This window comes from Neoarius graeffei, chromosome 4 (genome assembly GCF_027579695.1).
Source record: "Neoarius graeffei isolate fNeoGra1 chromosome 4, fNeoGra1.pri, whole genome shotgun sequence".
Lineage (NCBI taxonomy): Eukaryota > Metazoa > Chordata > Actinopteri > Siluriformes > Ariidae > Neoarius > Neoarius graeffei.
Genome location: NC_083572.1, coordinates 2,622,469 through 2,640,141, shown reverse-complemented (window position 1 = coordinate 2,640,141; position 17,673 = coordinate 2,622,469). Strand labels below are relative to the sequence as shown.

Genomic DNA, 17,673 nt, shown 5'->3' with positions numbered 1-17,673 from the left:
CCCGCTCCCGCCCGCGCCCGCAGTCCCGCTCCCGCAAAGAATTATGATTTTCAGTCCCGCTCCCGCCCACGCCTGCCATATTTTGTCCCGCTCCCGCCCGCAAATCCCGCATGATGCAGACGTTCGCGTTATTTCTCAGGAAAGTTCTTGTCTTGACACAGCGTGATGGTGCCCCGCCCCCTACTTTGAGTGGATTTGAGCATAAATATCTACAGCTCACGTTCACGTTTGTTATTATTTACCTTGTTTCTGAATTCGGAATGTTGAAATGGCAGCATGTAGACCTAATAATAATAATTATTTAAGTAGGCTAATCATTTAAGTATGCGCTCTACCGTGGTGCGTCTCCTATGAATAATTAGTGTGAAAGGAGAGATGGATCGCACTCTTGAACTTGTTCTTTTAGTTACATTTCTTTTCAGTTGTTTTTAGCAGCAGAAGGAGACAAACGTTTCGGCTGTTGCCTTCGTCAGTGTCTATAATAATAATAATAATAATAAACAATAAAAAAAGACAGGCGAGCACGTAATTCCAAGTGGAAATTTGGTATATTTATTGTTCAGCCATACAAAACATTAGGCTAACCCAGTTTACATTTGTAAAGCATTTCTAACTAGAATATCCTAGTATGTCAGAACCTTTTGGCATTTATCACAGCAAGCAAAGGGCAGCTGAGTTCCCTCCGCGTCGTACACGAGTGAGAATGATTTCCAAATGTCCGATTTCAGGACTCTTGACTTTTTAACAGTAAATGTACCTCTTTTTAAAGCAGCACTTACTTTTGAAGCACTGTGAGATTCACTAGAGGAGCTCTGCTCTTCTGCCATGATCGGAGATCTCAAACACGGAAGAGGAAAGGAATCGGAAACGTACGAGAGATATTTATCCTCTCCTGGATCAGAATCAGAATCAGAATTCTGATGACCAGCTCATCTAAGGTGTCATTGAGGCATCATGTTAGTGTGGGTCACTGGAGGCTGGGTGTGAATGGCGAGTCATTAGAGTGATCAAACGATTGCCCGTTAGGGTGATCAATGGCAATCTGACTCTCTCTGCAAATTTAGGCATCTTAAAATGTTTTTATTAATGCCAAATAAAATATCCAGCACAAATTATATATGATAGACAAATTAATAATTTATACATTTTATTTTAAACATGTTTTTAGTTAGCGGGACTGCAGCTCATCACCGCCCGCGCCCGCATTGTGCACTCCCCCTCCCGCCCACGCCCGCAATGAGCTTTCAAAATTTGTCCCGCGCCGCACTGCTTTGCGGTGGGTCCCGCGGGACTCCCGCGGGAGTGCAGGGCTCTAGCTGGAACCTACCGTGGCCACGCTGAGAGATTTCAGAGGTGATCCATCGTATAAATTTGGGCGGAGTAAATATGCAAATGAGGCCAAGGCAGCCACAACGGAAGATGGCAGTAAAACTAATGGTGGCAGTGATGTATGACCTTACGGCAGTGTGTACAGTTTTCACGGTTGCAGTACAGCATAGCCATGGCAAAACAAAATAAACCACGCCCCCTTGGCAAACTTTTCACTTTCTGTAGAATGTTGTTCTGTGAGCAGTTTTTGCTCAATGGTTACGATGGAATGCTATGGTAACCTCCAGTAGCCCACGTAAGCCTCAAGGATGCTCACGGATGCCTTGATGGTTGTGATAGATGAATTCATCCAGCGCTTGACCCCACAGCACGTCTCAACACGACAAAACTTTCCAGGGATAGAAGCCACACCCTCCTGGTTGTCAAGGCCGGTCCCTGGCTCTCGTGTATTCTGACGGAAGGGTCCGGACCGCGTGCCGGTTGATCCCTAGAAGTCTCAAAATCGTCTACAGTAAAGTGATTCCAGTGACGTGAGACCTTAGCTTTAGTTAATCAGTTTGTTTTGCAAAAAAACACATTATTTAACAAATGTGTGATTTATTAAGCTTATTTATTTATAAATATTCCTACTCATTTCAAGCTTGAAATTATTTTTTTTTCTGATAATTCTGTTTAATTCAGGCTTAGGGTCTTATTTTGTTTATTTTCTTACACAGAAACACAATAATCTGATGATGGAATGAGATTAAAAACAATTTTAATTCTGAAATTTGTAAACATATCTAAAAACAGGCTTCATCATCTTATATTTGTTCTATAATGATCTCATAATGTTGAAATCACCAAATAAAAACACTGATATGTAATAAAAAGTCAACTGGATTTAATGAAAACTAAAAGTAGAAATAATCTGTAAAAGTGGTGAATATCGAGCAGAGATTGCGTTTCTTTTTTTAAAATGTCATCAGGAAAAATCTTAGGTGTAAAAAAATCTTTTTGTTTCTAAAATATTCTGAAAATGGGGCGGCACGGTGGTGTAGTGGTTAGCGTTGTCGCCTCACAGCAAGAAGGTCCGGGTTCGAGCCCCGGGGCCGGCGAGGGCCTTTCTGTGCGGAGTTTGCATGTTCTCCCCGTGTCCGCGTGGGTTTCCTCCGGGTGCTCCGGTTTCCCCCACAGTCCAAAGACATGCAGGTTAGGTTAACTGGTGACTCTAAATTGAGCGTAGGTGTGAATGTGAGTGTGAATGGTTGTCTGTGTCTATGTGTCAGCCCTGTGATGACCTGGCGACTTGTCCAGGGTGAACCCCGCCTTTCGCCCGTAGTCAGCTGGGATAGGATCCAGCTCGCCTGCGACCCTGTAGAACAGGATAAAGCGGCTACAGATAATGAGATGAGATGAGATGAGATTTTCTGAAAACTTGACTATTGTTATTTCATCATCCACTTTCTCTCTCTCTCGAAGTCACAGGTAAACCCTGCATGCTGTTTATATGAGATGTTGCTCCTGGTAATTAAATTTAAATGGAAATTTGGGTATAAATGTGGGACAGAAGAACAGAAATTGTGTCTTTAATCAGTTTAACGCAGCAGAGAGAGAAAATAATAAAAGCTGAGCGTTTGAGTTTCTCTCTAACGCTGTAATAACGTCTGCGAAAGGCAAACTTTGTATCAGACGTCTGGATAATCAGATTTCTGTGGATGTTTATATACTACGTTTTTTTTAATCCCTCAATAAACACACACACACACACACACACACACACAGCAGGGTGTTTTCCACACTCGCAGCTTGTGCGGTTCTCTAATCAGATCACAGGTCAGATTACAGCAGGGCATTCTGGGATACCGCTGACCTGCACTTCGCTCATCACCTTCCTGAGGACTTTGTTTGTTTGTGCTGTCAGGGAAATTCCTGCACTGGGAAGGAGAAAAGGAACAATTCTCAATATATTCAGTTATTCATGCTGCTGCCATCACCTGGGTTTACACACACACACACACACACACACACACACACACACACACTGTGAGGATGAAAGCTGAGTCAGTATACAGACAGATAGTGGCAATCTCTCTCTCTCTCTCTCTCTCTCTCTCTTTCTCCCCCTCACTGTCATTCTCACTCTGTTTCTCTTCACTTTCTCTCTCTCACTCTTTCCCCTATTCTCTGTCTCTCCTTTTTCTCTCTTTCTTGCTATTTTAATCTAGATCTCTCTTTCTGTCAGTCTTTCTCTTTTTATATCGTGAGCTCCTGAAAATGCCTTCTCACTTTCTCTCTCACTCTGTCTTTCTGTCACTCATCCTTGATCTGCTTCCTCTCTCTCTCTCTCTCTCTCTCTCTCTCTCCCTACCTTGACGCTTGGCTCATCATCCATTTTAATTTTCTCTCTTTCTCTCGCTTTCTCTCATCCTCCCACAGTCTCACTCCACCATTTTCTCTAATTTCCATCTCTCTCCCCCCGTCTGTCTGTCTGTCTGTCTCTCTCTGTCTTTTACGTCACTCATCCTTGATCTGCCTCATCTCTCTCTCTCTCTCTCTCTCTCATCCTCATCACTGGCTGTAGATCTTCTACAGTAGTTAGGGGAGATTGTAGATCTTGTGTCCTGGTGGAATTACTCTCTCTCTCTCTCTCTCTCTCTTTCTCCAGCTCTCTCACGTCACTATTCCTTCCCAAACATAATCTCTCAGCTGATTCGGGTTTGGTATCTGAAATTCTTTGTCCTGGAGTTTCAGTGCTGATGTTGTGAACGAGTGATGGAAGCTCACAGGCACCAGTTTAACATCGTCGCACAGTCACGTCTCCTCAGTGGGTTTTGTGGACGTGTTCAGACAGACAGACAGACAGACAGACAGACTCACTGATGTCATTTCCGATGCTGTATGCCACAGTGCTATCTCTAAACATGGTAGGGGCGTGGCCTAAAGTCAGAAGGCAGAGTTTTATAATTTAAAAAAAAGTGATTCAGATGTGAAAATGTTTTTGGCTTAGAGACAAATTCTGATTATTTTTTTAGTACAAATATTTTGGTGCAAATGTTATTACTGAGGCAGGAAGTAAAGAAACTTTTGATTTCAAACACGTCTCGACTGTTCCATGACGTTTTTGGGGAAAAAAATTACATTTTATTTTTGGTTGAATTGTCACTTTAAAACAGGAGCAGGTACATTTCAACTAGTGTTAATATTGTTTCTGTGGGGTTTTTTTCTGCAAAACACACACACACACACACACACACACACACACACGTCTCTTGTCGCTCATCCTGATGTAACTGTGGGAGATTCAGCTCCTGCACCACAGAGCAATAAAAACCTGCTGGATGTTGTTTTAATGCAATAACACACATCAGGAAGCGCATTATCACTGAACACCAGACAAACAGTGAGGGGCAGAGACACGAGAGAGGGATAGAAAACAGGAGGAATAGAAAAAAGGAACATTATGGATGGATGGATGGATGGATGGATGGATGGATGGATACAAAGAGGGAGGAATGAATAAAGTTATTAAAGAGACTGAAACATCGGACAGAAGGATGGACAGAGAGGTAGAATATGGAAAGGAAGGCAGGATGGATGGATGGATGGAAAGGATGGAGTGACAATGGAGGGTCAGAGAGATAAAAAAATGCAAAGGAAGAGAGGAGAAGAGAAGGGAAAGGAGATGGCGATAAAAGAAAAGGACAAGATGGAGGGATCGAGAGAGAGAGAAGAGAGGATTAGGATAAAGGGTTTAAAGTGATTTAAACATGAGAGGAGAACAGGATGGAGGGATAGAGAGAGAGGAAATGGAGGATTAGATCCCTCTGTCCATCACATCCTGCTCTCCCTTTGCTACCTCTCTATTATTCTATCCGTTCCTCCTCTTCTTGTTCTCCTAGTTCCTGCATCCCTTCATCCTGTACTCCTGCATATGATCCTCCTCTCTTCTTTTTTAATCGCATGCAGTACACGCCCTTTTTTCTCTCCTCATTTTATTCACTCTCTTTATTTCCCATTATATCTCTCTGCCTTTCATTCTCTGTATCCCTCCATCCTGTCATCCTTTCCTCTTTGCTATCTCCTCTATCCTTCCGTGCCCAGCTGTGACCCCTCCCCCACTTCAGTACATCTCTCTCTCTCTCACTCCTGTCCTTCTCCACTCTTCCGTTCCTGGCTGAGCCTCTCCCTCATTCATGCATCTTTCATCGGGTCATCAGCAGGGAGGAGCGCTCGTCCTCATCAGCGATTCAGCACACGGCGAGGCCGAGGGAAACCGCTGACTCAGGATCGACTCTCACCGTTAAAACGACACCTGCCTCGGTGCACACGGGTCCAGTCCGATAGCCCCGCCTTCCTTCATCACGCCCAATTCTGATTGGTCAGAAGGTGCTGATTCATTTTCTATGACAGCAGTTCTGAACGTAGTGCAGCTGCAAGTCACAGGTTTATTTATAATTAACGTGTTTTTATTGTTTAATCTAATCGTTTCTATAGTAACAGCTCAGTCACAGGGCGGAGGCTCCTGTTGCTAAGGCGACTGTGAGGAGTTGTTTATTTAACATCTACAGAAGGAGTCTCCAGTATCAGTGCTGAGAGATCATAAATGTAGCTACAGACAGATAAAAAGTATAACGTGTCATTCTTTGGGAAACGGAGCAACACTTCAGCTCCGGCTGGGAAAGAAAACGATCAGCTTCATCACACCACACTGTCGGTGATTATTTTCCTGCAGCTGCACAACACCTGGTGGTTCCTCCTGTGGGAGCGAGCGCTGGATTCTACACATCACCCCGGACCATCGACTGGCAGGCCGACCGCCGCTTTAAAACCAACTTACAGAAAGTGTGATCTGTTATTTAACTGAAACCAGGCATGAGCTCCGAGCTGTCGTCATCATCATCATCATCTGCTCTCTCACACAGAGCGACAAGAGAGAGACAGACAGACAGACAGAGAGAGAGACAGACAGACAGAGAGAGAGACAGAGAGAGACCAAAGCCAAAATGAACCAAAGTTCTTGCTTCCTTCCATCCTACCTTCCTTTCTTTCTTTTTCCTTAATTCTCTCCTTTCTTTTCCTTTCTTTTTCAGTTGAAGAATACTTTTTCTTTCTTTCTTTCTTTCTTTCTTTCTTTCTTTCTTTCTTTCTTTCTTTCTTTCTTTCTTTCTTTCGTTTTCCTTCTTTCTTTTCCTTTATTTCTTTCTTTTTCAGTTGAAGGATCCTTTATTTATTTATTTATTTATTTATTTTCCTTTCTTTTTCAGTTGAAGGATCCTTTCTTTTTTCTTTCTTTCTCTTTCTTTCTCAGTTGAAGGATTATTTCTTTCCTTTTTTCGTCAATAGAATTTCTTTCTTCCTTCCTTCCTTTCTTTATTCTTTCTCTGTTTTTCAGTAAAATTTATCTTTCCTTCTCGTTTTATTTCTCATCATTTCTTCCTGGCGGCACGGTGGTGTAGTGGTTAGCGCTGTCGCCTCACAGCAAGAAGGTCCGGGTTCGAGCCCCGTGGCCGGCGAGGGCCTTTCTGTGCGGAGTTTGCATGTTCTCCCCGTGTCCGCGTGGGTTTCCTCCGGGTGCTCCGGTTTCCCCCACAGTCCAAAGACATGCAGGTTAGGTTAACTGGTGACTCTAAATTGAGCGTAGGTGTGAATGTGAGTGTGAATGGTTGTCTGTGTCTATGTGTCAGCCCTGTGATGACCTGGCGACTTGTCCAGGGTGAACCCCGCCTTTCGCCCGTAGTCAGCTGGGATAGGATCCAGCTCGCCTGTGACCCTGTAGAACAGGATAAAGCGGCTACAGATAATGAGATGAGATCATTTCTTCCTTTTCTGTCCCACATTTACGAGTGCTAGCTCTCCTTTCTCTCTCTCGCTCGCTCTCTCTTCCTTAACTTTAACCTTCCTTCACGTTTTCTCTCCCTTTCTCTGTAATCTGTCTCTCTTTTCTTTTTTCTCTCTCCCTTTACCTGTCTCCCTCTCACTTTTTCTGGCTCTCTTTGTTCCTTGATGTTTCCCAACATTAAATGTAACTATAAAAGGATAAAAATGTGTTGTATCCTTCTGTAATAAATAAATATTATAAGTCTTCTGTCCTCATTATTTTTCTCCAGCAGCTTGACCCAGAGGCTGCTTTTCCTTATTTATTGGATAAACATGACGTCACTCCGATCTCTTTGGTGTAGCGCCATGACGGGGCTCGTTAGGGGTTTGGAACACAGTTGGGGCTGAAGGGCGATGAGGACACCGACGGGTCGTCATGATGAGATGCGGTGAGTAAACACTCCTCCCCAACAAATCGATTCACTCCAAAGGTCACCATGAATAGTTCATGAGTTCACGGCGAAGAGGGAGGAGATCGCGCTCCACACCATTCGCCAGAACAGCGGTACAGTCGAGTCCCTCTGTCTCTCAACGCAAGCATAACGCAAGCATTGACTAAAAAAATATATAAATTCAGAATATTGCCACACCACAATCCCTCGCTTGGTGCCAGCCACATATTTTCCACTTTGTACTCGAAAACACAAATTGTCGTGTCTGTTTTTTTTTTTTTTATTTTAGAGGCATTCCTTCCTCATTTTTGTTGCAATTACATTTATTTATTTATTCATTCATTTATTTTTTTTTATTTTTACCATATTAACATATTTGCTCATTTGTGTCGTCAGAATTTTTAAATTCTTGAAAAAAATATTGAAGTTTGATGGCACGTTCATGGTCAGTTTTAAAGAAGTTGTTCCAGTGTGCGTGTGATACTCACTCACTCACTTCCCACTACAATCTCTCCACCTGCTCCATCTTTCCATCTTCTTTATATCAATCCAGCTTGGAGTGATTTGGGATTCGTGTTCCTGTTCTGTATGCAGTCGATGCTGATAGTTTACATACACCCAAGCTAATGACTCCGCCCATTTCACGGTAACGTCCACTTCCTATGGCTTGTGCTGACCTTCCACAAAGTCCTCGTGATCGTGATCCTTTGCTGGAACTCAGTCAGGTCTGTGAGGTTCATTCAGTCTGGAAATTCAGTTCCAGGCTTTGTGATGCCACTCCAGTGCTTTCATGTTGTCTTTAAATCATACAACATTGGAGGTTTATTTAGGATCTCTGTCCTTCTCGAAGATCCAGTTGTGACCAGGTTTTAATGCTCTCTCTGATGTCTGATGTCTGAGTTCTTGCTCAGGTATTATCTCATGATGCCATCTTTCTGAAGTGCACTTGCCCCTTTTCCAGCAATACACTGCCCACAGCATGATGCTGCCACCACCATGCTTCACAATTGGGATGATGTTCTTTGGATTATGGATTCTCCTCTGTACATAGAGCCGATTATTATCTAATGTCAATTTTTGTTTCATTTTTGGGATCAGAGAACTCTCCTCCAAAATGCTGCTGATTACCTGCACACTTCATTCTGGATTAATTTATGCCAGTTTTAGAGAAGGAGCTTCTTCCATGCGACAGTCTTTAATGCCATGGAGATGTAGGAGTCGGTTAATGGCGGATGTATATACTGAGCAGTACTTTCATACCTGATGCCATCAACTCCTTCACCGGTTCCTTTATCATTGTCCTAATGTTCAGTTGAAACTTTCAGACCCGAGCTTGTTCATCACTGAGAGTTAATACTGTTGCGTGTACAGATGCTCGTGAGACCTTCAGTTGTTTGAAAGTTGCTCCAAGATGGAATCGGACTACACCTGAACCGGACGCTGTGTCTGAAAGGTGGGCCCTTTTACAGCCACAGGTGCACTCTTAATTCACTCCTCATTACAACTGGCCAATCAGAAGCTTCTAAAAACCATTAGATCATTTTCAGACTTTTTAAAGAGACAGTCAGCTTGCTGGATCTCAATATTTGACCCACTGGAATTCTGATACAGTGAATTAAAGCTGAAATAAATCTCTCTCTCTCTCTCTCTCTAGTGGATTGTTTTAACGTACTCACCAAAAGTAGTGTATGCTAACGTGAGACTGAATATACGGAGCTATGCATAAACCTTTGGCTTCAAGTGTACAAGTGCACTACATAGGGTATGAAACAAGGGCTTCTGCTCACTATATAGTGGAAGGAATAGAGTAGGAAATACACCTACACTCTCCACACTGCACTACATTTCCATTCTTCGGCTCTTATCATCCCGTATGTAATGCCTTCTACAGCTGGACACTTTTCACTCTTATAAATAGGAAATAATGGCACCTATGCTCTATGAAGTGCACTACTGGGCCTGAAAGGCATTCAGTATTCAACTGTACTTCAAATATATTAAGTATTGGCACCTACACACTATGTATGTATGTAGGGTGCACTATATAGGATACACTTCATGGTATCTAGTACACCATGTGCGCATTAGGAAGCAATTTGGGATCGTCTTAACCCACTATATACAGAATTATACAGAAATTCACCTTAATAACTGCATAAGAAACAAGAAAACTTTTCTATTACAATTTTATTACAAAAATTAGATCTCTCAGTGGTGCCATGCTTTTAGCGTATAACAATACAGTAGAAAAACCCGACCCAAACCATAGGGGAAAGGGAGAAAAAAATAAGCAAACTGTGGACGCAGCGTTCGTTTAGCTCATGCTGTGGCTATGCATTAACATTCCTTTTACAGAGTACAAACACCTGCCAAAAAAAAGAACAAAAAGAAAAAAAACGAAAAAAAAACCACACCACAATCTGTGAAACACATTTAAACCTGCATTCTGTAAAGGTAACACGACAATTAAAGCGGATTTTTTTTAAATAAATAAATAAAGGAATAAATAAAAAAGTGTGTGTGCTGCTGAATCGGTGCTCCAGCCCAAAGGCACTCAGGCTCGTAAGCATGTTCATGTTGGCAAAATTGAACGACATCCTGAAGAGAAACATCCGAAGAGATATAATAAATAAAATATTTATCCTATAACACCTACATAACCGTCAAACATTAAATGATCTGATTCTGTTTACATTATACATTTATCCAGACACTTTCAACATCCATGTTTATAGAACATACAGATGGCTTTCTGACAGTTATGGGATTCGAACTCGCAACCTTCTGATCCACTACTACATCTGACCCAAGCGCAGAGCTGACGAGTCGAGAACCCAAACAGTGCTAGTTTTGGGATTTGGACCCACAACCTTCTGTAGTCACAGTGCAAAATCCAGAGACTCCTTTAAAGAGCAGAACTCAATCTCGAGGTAAAATACCGTCCAATAAAATACCGTCCAATAAACCCGTTTTTCCATCCTCAGAGCATTTTTTTAATTTAAATCTTTTTCCAGCGTTGTCAATCTTCAAGACACATCTGTCCAGCTTCCATTCTGAGAAAAAGCAAGAAAAAGCTAATTTAAAAAAAAAAACTGAGTGCGATTTGAGAAGAATACAAAAACGAAAATATCCAAAGTTAAAAAAAAAAAAAATAAGCCAGTGTTGCGGTTTTCAAAACATACAAGAAAGTTTTCAAGACGGACAAGACTGAGAAGAATTTTTTCTGTTTCGCACACAAATATGTAAGAATTCATAGAAATCTGTGCTCTTATTCAGTTCACCGGGTACCGTTTTTTTTTTTTAACTCAACGTCAAAATGAAGATAAGTAAAGACAGAAGCTTTCGAAATATCGCATCTCAGATCGGCGCTGTTTTTCATTGTTATTTCTTTTATTTTTATTTCTCATTTCTTTGCAGCAGTTCAGTTGAGCTGACGGCACGGCTCGAAAGTCCACGTGGTGGCACCGCCGAACACGTCGATGTTTGACTCCGACCAGGACAGGACGTTGCCGGACTGCGCTCTGCTGTTGCAGGTTGCCAAGTTGTAGATCTCGCCAGACGACAGCTTCTTGTCCCACACGTTGAAATTTGCCAGCTCGCCTACGAAAGCCTGCGTAGCGTCAAATCCGCCACCCAACGTGTCCTAGCAGGACGAAATGAAAAAAAAAAAAGTCTGTGAGCAAACAGGGTAGCTGGGGGCAGATCTTGTTATTTCTCGTCTAATTAATAAGGACAAAGTAAAATTCAATTCCAGTTGAAACCAGTTCAGCATGTAAAGCTCACAGATTGTCTCTGGCAGCCCAGGGCCTTTTTATTAAAAAGACAAAGAGCGCAATTTTTATTATTTTTTAAACCTCATATTTATTAGTTTTATGTATTTATTTCGATTTATTTCCCTTTATTCATTGCATCATTTCCAGTTCTTTGTTCTTCACCCAAAGGTTTCATAACTTACCGTTTTTCTTATGTTACTCAGGTCAAAATAATGGCACCCACACCCTACACTCTGTTGCTAGGCAACAAGAAAATCATGAACACTAATGATTCACAATGGTTACCAATAAAACAAGCTAGCTTGTAGTCGTTAAGGACGATCTGAAGACGTAGTGGAAGTGGAAATGAGACAGAATTGTCAGAAATAGTAACATTTCTCTCAGATGTGTTGGAACGTTACTTGTAAAAAGAGACTATGGGACTAAAATTACACTAAATTTACACTTAGCATCAACCGCTAACTCAGCTTTAGTGAGATTCCATGCTGATGAGCCGTAGCTTCGGTTTAGATACATTTTAAAAACATTTGAGGTTTTTTTAAAGTGTCAGTCTTTAAGTTCTAGTGTTGTTCCTTTTTTAAAATCTAGACACGTGTAAAGAACTAAACTGTTTAAGTTGCGTATTTATAGTCAATTAGTTTCCTTTGAGTCATTTCTTATGTCGTGTTTTTTGTTTCCTTCATGAGAAAAATAATAGAATAACAAAGTGTTTGTCAGGCGGCTTTGTTTTGTTCAGCTACATTTCTCAGACGAAGAGAAACTCGCTTGTCCATCATTACTGCATCCCAAGCTAACTGTGAGCTAAGCGATGAAACAAACGTTAACCTTCATATAAATCCAGTGAACCGCCAGAACGGTGATCATTTCAGATTCTGTTCTCACCAGTTCCCCAAACTGAACCTTTTTCTCGGTGACATGGATGTCCTCATTTTTTTATACTTAAAAATGACTCACTGTGCAAAAGTAATCCCTTCACAAACATGAAATTTCCCTGAAGTCTAAGTTTCAGAATATTTTTAGAGTACTCTCAGTGTTTAATTAGGTCTGTAAAGGACTTTAACTGGAAAATCCTAAACAGCTCCCTACTCCCTAATAAGTGCACTACGTAGAAGGCATGGCTTCTAAACATGACAGGAATGACTTGCATGCCCTACTTAGTGCACTGAACACTCAATAACGAACGCTTCAGTGTCCTGTTCCCTATGTAGGGCATAAAATACTCACTTTTACACCACCTACACACTATATAGTGCACAATTCTGTTCCTTAAAAGGTGCAATGGTCCATTTTTTAATTTATTTTTATTTCGAAACTGGAAGTTATGTAAAACAGGATCAAATTTAAAGCAGTAAAAAAAAATTATTAAAATGTCAAGTCTATTTGCTTAGCTTTTGGAGACATGATCATGAAAAAAAAACCTGACTAATCTGACCAAATGCATATTTAAATTCTTTATATAAAGGCATAATACATGACCATAGATAGATAGATAGATAGATAGATAGATAGATAGATAGATAGATAGCGAGAGAAATATATCACCACTGTTTGGGGCTAGTCTTGGTAAATAATAAATGTCACCCCCTACATAGTGCACTATATCTAGTGATTTATGATTAATCCCTAATTTGTAAAAGTTCCTCACCTGTTCCTGCCCCAAGACCAGAACTCCATTGGGTTTGATGGGATGATACGGAGCCAGGTTCTCTCCGGTTCCACGCAAAACGCCATCCTGAAACGCTTCCCAAACACCGTCACGTGTCGTCCATGTGATGCAGATGTGATGCCATTTCCCGTCGTTTATCAGGAAGGGCAGTTTGGCAACCTGCAGCAGAGTGACGTGCGTTATACTGATATTATTAGTAGTGGTAAATAGGAATAAAACACTGTGTGGTGCTATTACAGAAAAATAATCAACAATTATTACCGTGTAATGAAGAGGAGTTACTGTTACTACCCCGGAGTTCATTATTTTCCTTATTAACTGCATGTCCCTTGGTGTTTTATTCCTCTTATACCACAGTGATTAGCCAACGATTACAAATTATTATTTGTTAAAGAATGAGACGCCATACTTTTTATCCATTTAATGTTACATTCACTAGAGTTAGTTCCTGTTCTCACTCACGTTATAGCAGCTTTAAACAGTCTTCCCTCACCACTCTCTCTCTCAAAGTTAATAAGACAAAAAAAGGTAACTTGTAGAGAATCTACAAAGCGTAAAGCACGTCTGTCTTGAAGAAATTGGAAAACTTAAAGTTAAAAGCTTTACCTCTGACACTGGAGACTCCTTCCATGAATGTTAAATAAAAGTCTCCGTACAGAAAACTTCACCAATCAATGATTTTTCTAAAAAAAAAATCTGTCAGTATGTAGTGCATCTGTCATAAAGGTCCCTGTGATTGAGCTGTTGCTATAGGAGTGATAACAATGATTTACGATAATGGAAATTTATCAACACCTTTCAGCCAATCAGAATCCAGAATTAAACAGCGCTGTGTAATTTGTCGTACCTTGTCGTTAATGAGGATTTCCATGGGATTGTTGCCCCACTCGATGAGCACGAGTTCGTTGGCCTGTCCCGGCACGGCATAGGAGAACGGCGTTCCCACTCCGGGCGAGGCGTTGGATTTGATCCACAGGCACAGCGTGAAGGCATACATCTCCGGCAGGCTGCGCTTCACTTTAGCGTACATGTAGTTGGTGCGTAAAGGGAACGTCAGCTGGAACTTATCCATGGGTCTGCTGCCTTTAGGACCTGTGGAACAACAGGGAAGAAACATGTGTAGTATGGTGTGTGTGTGTGAGTGTGAGAGAGTGTGTGAGCGAGTGTGTGTGTGTTACCTTTCTCCAGGTCAGTGACTCGGTGGTGTAGTGTGCTCAGTGTTGACTCCACGCGGTTGCGCTGCTCCGTGTTGTTACTCGCTCCTGCTTTACTCTCCTCCAGCGTGTTTACTCGGGACAGAACCTGCTGCTCCATATCATCGATTTTATTCTGCAGCAAATCTTTCAGACTGTTGGCCTGCACCGAGCCATTCGTCCGGCTGTACTGCTGAGGAGTTAAACACCACACCCACAGAATCAACACCCAGAGTGTAGACTCAACACTGAACACATTGCTCACATCACTACACACTCTGAGGAGGTTCAGTAAACACTGTAAAACTAAACACTGCACTGAAACACCCAGCTCTGAATTAACACCTATAGTGTCGAACTAACACCAAACACACTGTACACACCACCCACTCAGAACACTGAGGTGCTTCGGCAAACAGTGACGACAACCGTCAACACCCACAGTGTTTAAGTCCCTCGGTGTTGAATGAACACCTGTGCTCTGTCCGTGATACTGATTGAAGTCTTCACGTAAAAGATATGAATTCAACTAGTACAGGTATTAACGCTGTGCGTGTTCATTTAGTGGTGAGGGTTGTGTTTAGATTTATAGTGTTGAATTAGTGTTAAGACATGATTTTAGAGTCAAAGCGTCAGTCCTACTCGGTGTTAATTCAATACCGTAACTATTTATCGAATCGAAACAGACACGAATGAAACTGTAAAAGTGTAGAATTAACACTTACAGTCTGGAATTAGTGCCGACAGTATTGAAATAATTCTAGTCGAATTATCACTGATCACTGGACAAATTTTAAACGACCCATGTTAATTAAATTAAATGCCCAATCATCATCATCATCATCATCATCATCATCATCAAGTGTTGAATTAAAGCATTTGGTGTTATTAAAAAAAAAGTGTTAAAGCACAGAGTTGTGTTGAATTTGCACCAACAATGTGAAATTAACATCAGTGGTGTTGCGCTGTAGACACCGGATGCTCTGCTGCATGAAGGACGTCTCAGAAACCCCTGTAATCTCATTTCAGGCTTAGACTGAGACGCTGCGCACTTTAAAACTAATCACCACAACTCAACGTCACTAAACACTCAACGCCTACGTTATCACCACATGTTTCAGGAGATTTGGAGACATGAGGGGTGTGTGTGTGTGTATGTATGTGTATATATATATATATATATATATATAATTTTTTAATGAATTAACACTGCTTTATGACTCATTAATGAACACTAATTGTTAATTAAAGCCCTTTTGTGTGGTTAATATGTGCTATAAATATTCAACAGCAGCCTAATATGTAATATTTACATTTTAGGATTTGACACAAACCCTCCTGCAGCTAGAACCTCAAATGGACTCGAATTTTTTAGTGCTTTTAAACCATAAACTGTTTGAATAATCACTTCCGGTGTTAATATCTTTATAATAATGTAATATACCATCATCTAATCTAATCTAATCTAGTCTAACACACAGAATTGGAAAAAGTCTTCCAGTGCCGAATGAACACATTTAGTACCTGACTATAACAGGACTGAGTTTCTGCTCTGACTGTTTAATGGCCCTTTCAGTGATGGTGTTGAATTAGAACTAATCATATCTCTGTTTAGATCTGTAATAATAATAATAATAATAATAATAATAATGAACAGAACTAAATGAAACACTGGAGATTGGAGGTTGAACCCAGAAAAAAAATGGTTCCTCGTGGGTTCCTTGGATAGTTAAGGTAGTAAAAGGAAGTGTGTGTGTGTGTGTGTGTGTGTGTGTGCGCGCGCTCCTGAAATCATCCATTAAACGGATTACAGTAGTACCTCCAGGTTCTCCAGCCTCTGTTTGAGTGTGGCTAAAGTGAGCCCGAGCTGCGCCAGGGTGTCCCCGGGAGTCCGGGACACGTCCCCCATGGTGTTCTTGCCCGACTCCTTCCTGCGTCCCCCGGCTTTCTGCGCCGCTCCTCCGTCCTCCTGCGCTGCGCCCTCACAGCGGCTCAGCTTCCCCGTCAGCTCCCGGATGGTCTCCTTCTGGCTCATGATGGTCTCCTTCTGCTGCAGGACGGTCTCCCGGAGCTGCAGCACGGTGCTCTTTAGGTCCTCCGCCGGCGCGCTGTTCTGCATGGTGGCCGCGCACAGGTCCGCGTCCTTCGGCACCGACGTGCACACGAACTGCGTGGCGCCGAACTCCTGCGCGGATCCGCACCAAAACACCGCGGAGCAAAGCAGCAAAAGTGTCCAAGAGCCTCGCTCCATCCTGGGTTCCAGTGTGTGTGTGTGTGTTTGGTTCTTTCCGTTAAGACTCCGCGTATCCTGACGCGTTAAAGCTGATTGTAGGTCTTTGCGCTGCGCGTAACCGCTTATATAGGAGCGCAGAGCGCGCGCGTCAGTCCTGTCAGTGTCAAAGCCACGCCCCTTCGTAACACCCCCTTGTTGTAAAACTGACATTTCTGCACTTGGACAGTGTAGGGCGCTAGTGCAAGTGCCCTGGTGTCCTCTCCTCCTGAAGGAGCACGTGGAGTGTAGAGGATCAGAATGTCTGCAGAAATGAGCGCATTTGCTTCCTGACTTCATCTCGTACCCGGATCTGAGTCATACCTGAAGTGGGTGGAGATTTAAACCCTGAAAGAGTTTCTCTCTTTTCTCCCAGATGTTGAGTGGTGTGTGACTTGTGTCTCTGGTAGCTCCTCTACCTAATGTTGAGGATTATGTATCAAGTTCTTAATCATCCATCCATCCATCCATCCATTATCTGTAGGCGCTTTATCCTGTTCTACAGGGTCGCAGGCAAGCTGGATCCTATCCCAGCTGACTCTGGGTGAAAGGCGGGGTACACCCTGGACAAGTCGCCAGGTCATCACAGGGCTGACACATAGACACAGACAACCATTCACACTCACATTCACACCTACGCTCAATTTAGAGTCACCAGTTAACCTAACCTGCATGTCTTTGGACTGTGGGGGAAACCGGAGCACCCGGAGGAAACCCACGCGGACACGGGGAGAACATGCAAACTCCACACAGAAAGGCCCTCGCCGGCCACGGGGCTCGAACCCGGACCTTCTTGCTGTGAGGCGACAGCGCTAACCACTACACCACCGTGCCGCCTTTTAGTGTATTTCCCAAAATATAAATAAAGTACAGTTTAAACCACCACACCCTGACCAGGCAGTTACTCAATACCACATGTTGATGTTATTGATGTCCATGAATGTGGTCTTTGATTGTCTTGTGTTCTTCATTTATGACTTTTCACACCAGCGAGAGAGAGAGAGAGAGAGAGAGAGAGTTCAAAATATCACAGGACAAACTTTTTTTTATAAAGTATGAACATGTGTGAGACAATTAAATCTTCAACATCATCATCACCATCATCATCATCATCATCATCATCATCATTTTCCACATCATCATCATCATCATCATCATCATCATCACCATAAACAACACCATTATCAACATA

General features: G+C 42.2%; 1 protein-coding gene across 1 annotated transcript; it reads right to left on the bottom strand.

Moving 5' to 3' along the window:
* Positions 1 to 9,793: 9,793 nt before the first annotated feature.
* Positions 9,794 to 16,516, bottom strand: LOC132884726 (neuronal pentraxin-1-like). Its single transcript, XM_060918616.1, has 5 exons — positions 16,032 to 16,516; positions 14,198 to 14,405; positions 13,867 to 14,111; positions 12,999 to 13,178; positions 9,794 to 11,223 (listed from the first exon to the last, which is right to left on the bottom strand). The coding sequence occupies exons 1-5, from the start codon at positions 16,461 to 16,463 to the stop codon at positions 11,002 to 11,004; spliced, it is 1,287 nt and encodes a 428-aa protein (XP_060774599.1). The 5' UTR covers positions 16,464 to 16,516; the 3' UTR covers positions 9,794 to 11,001.
* Positions 16,517 to 17,673: the final 1,157 nt, after the last annotated feature.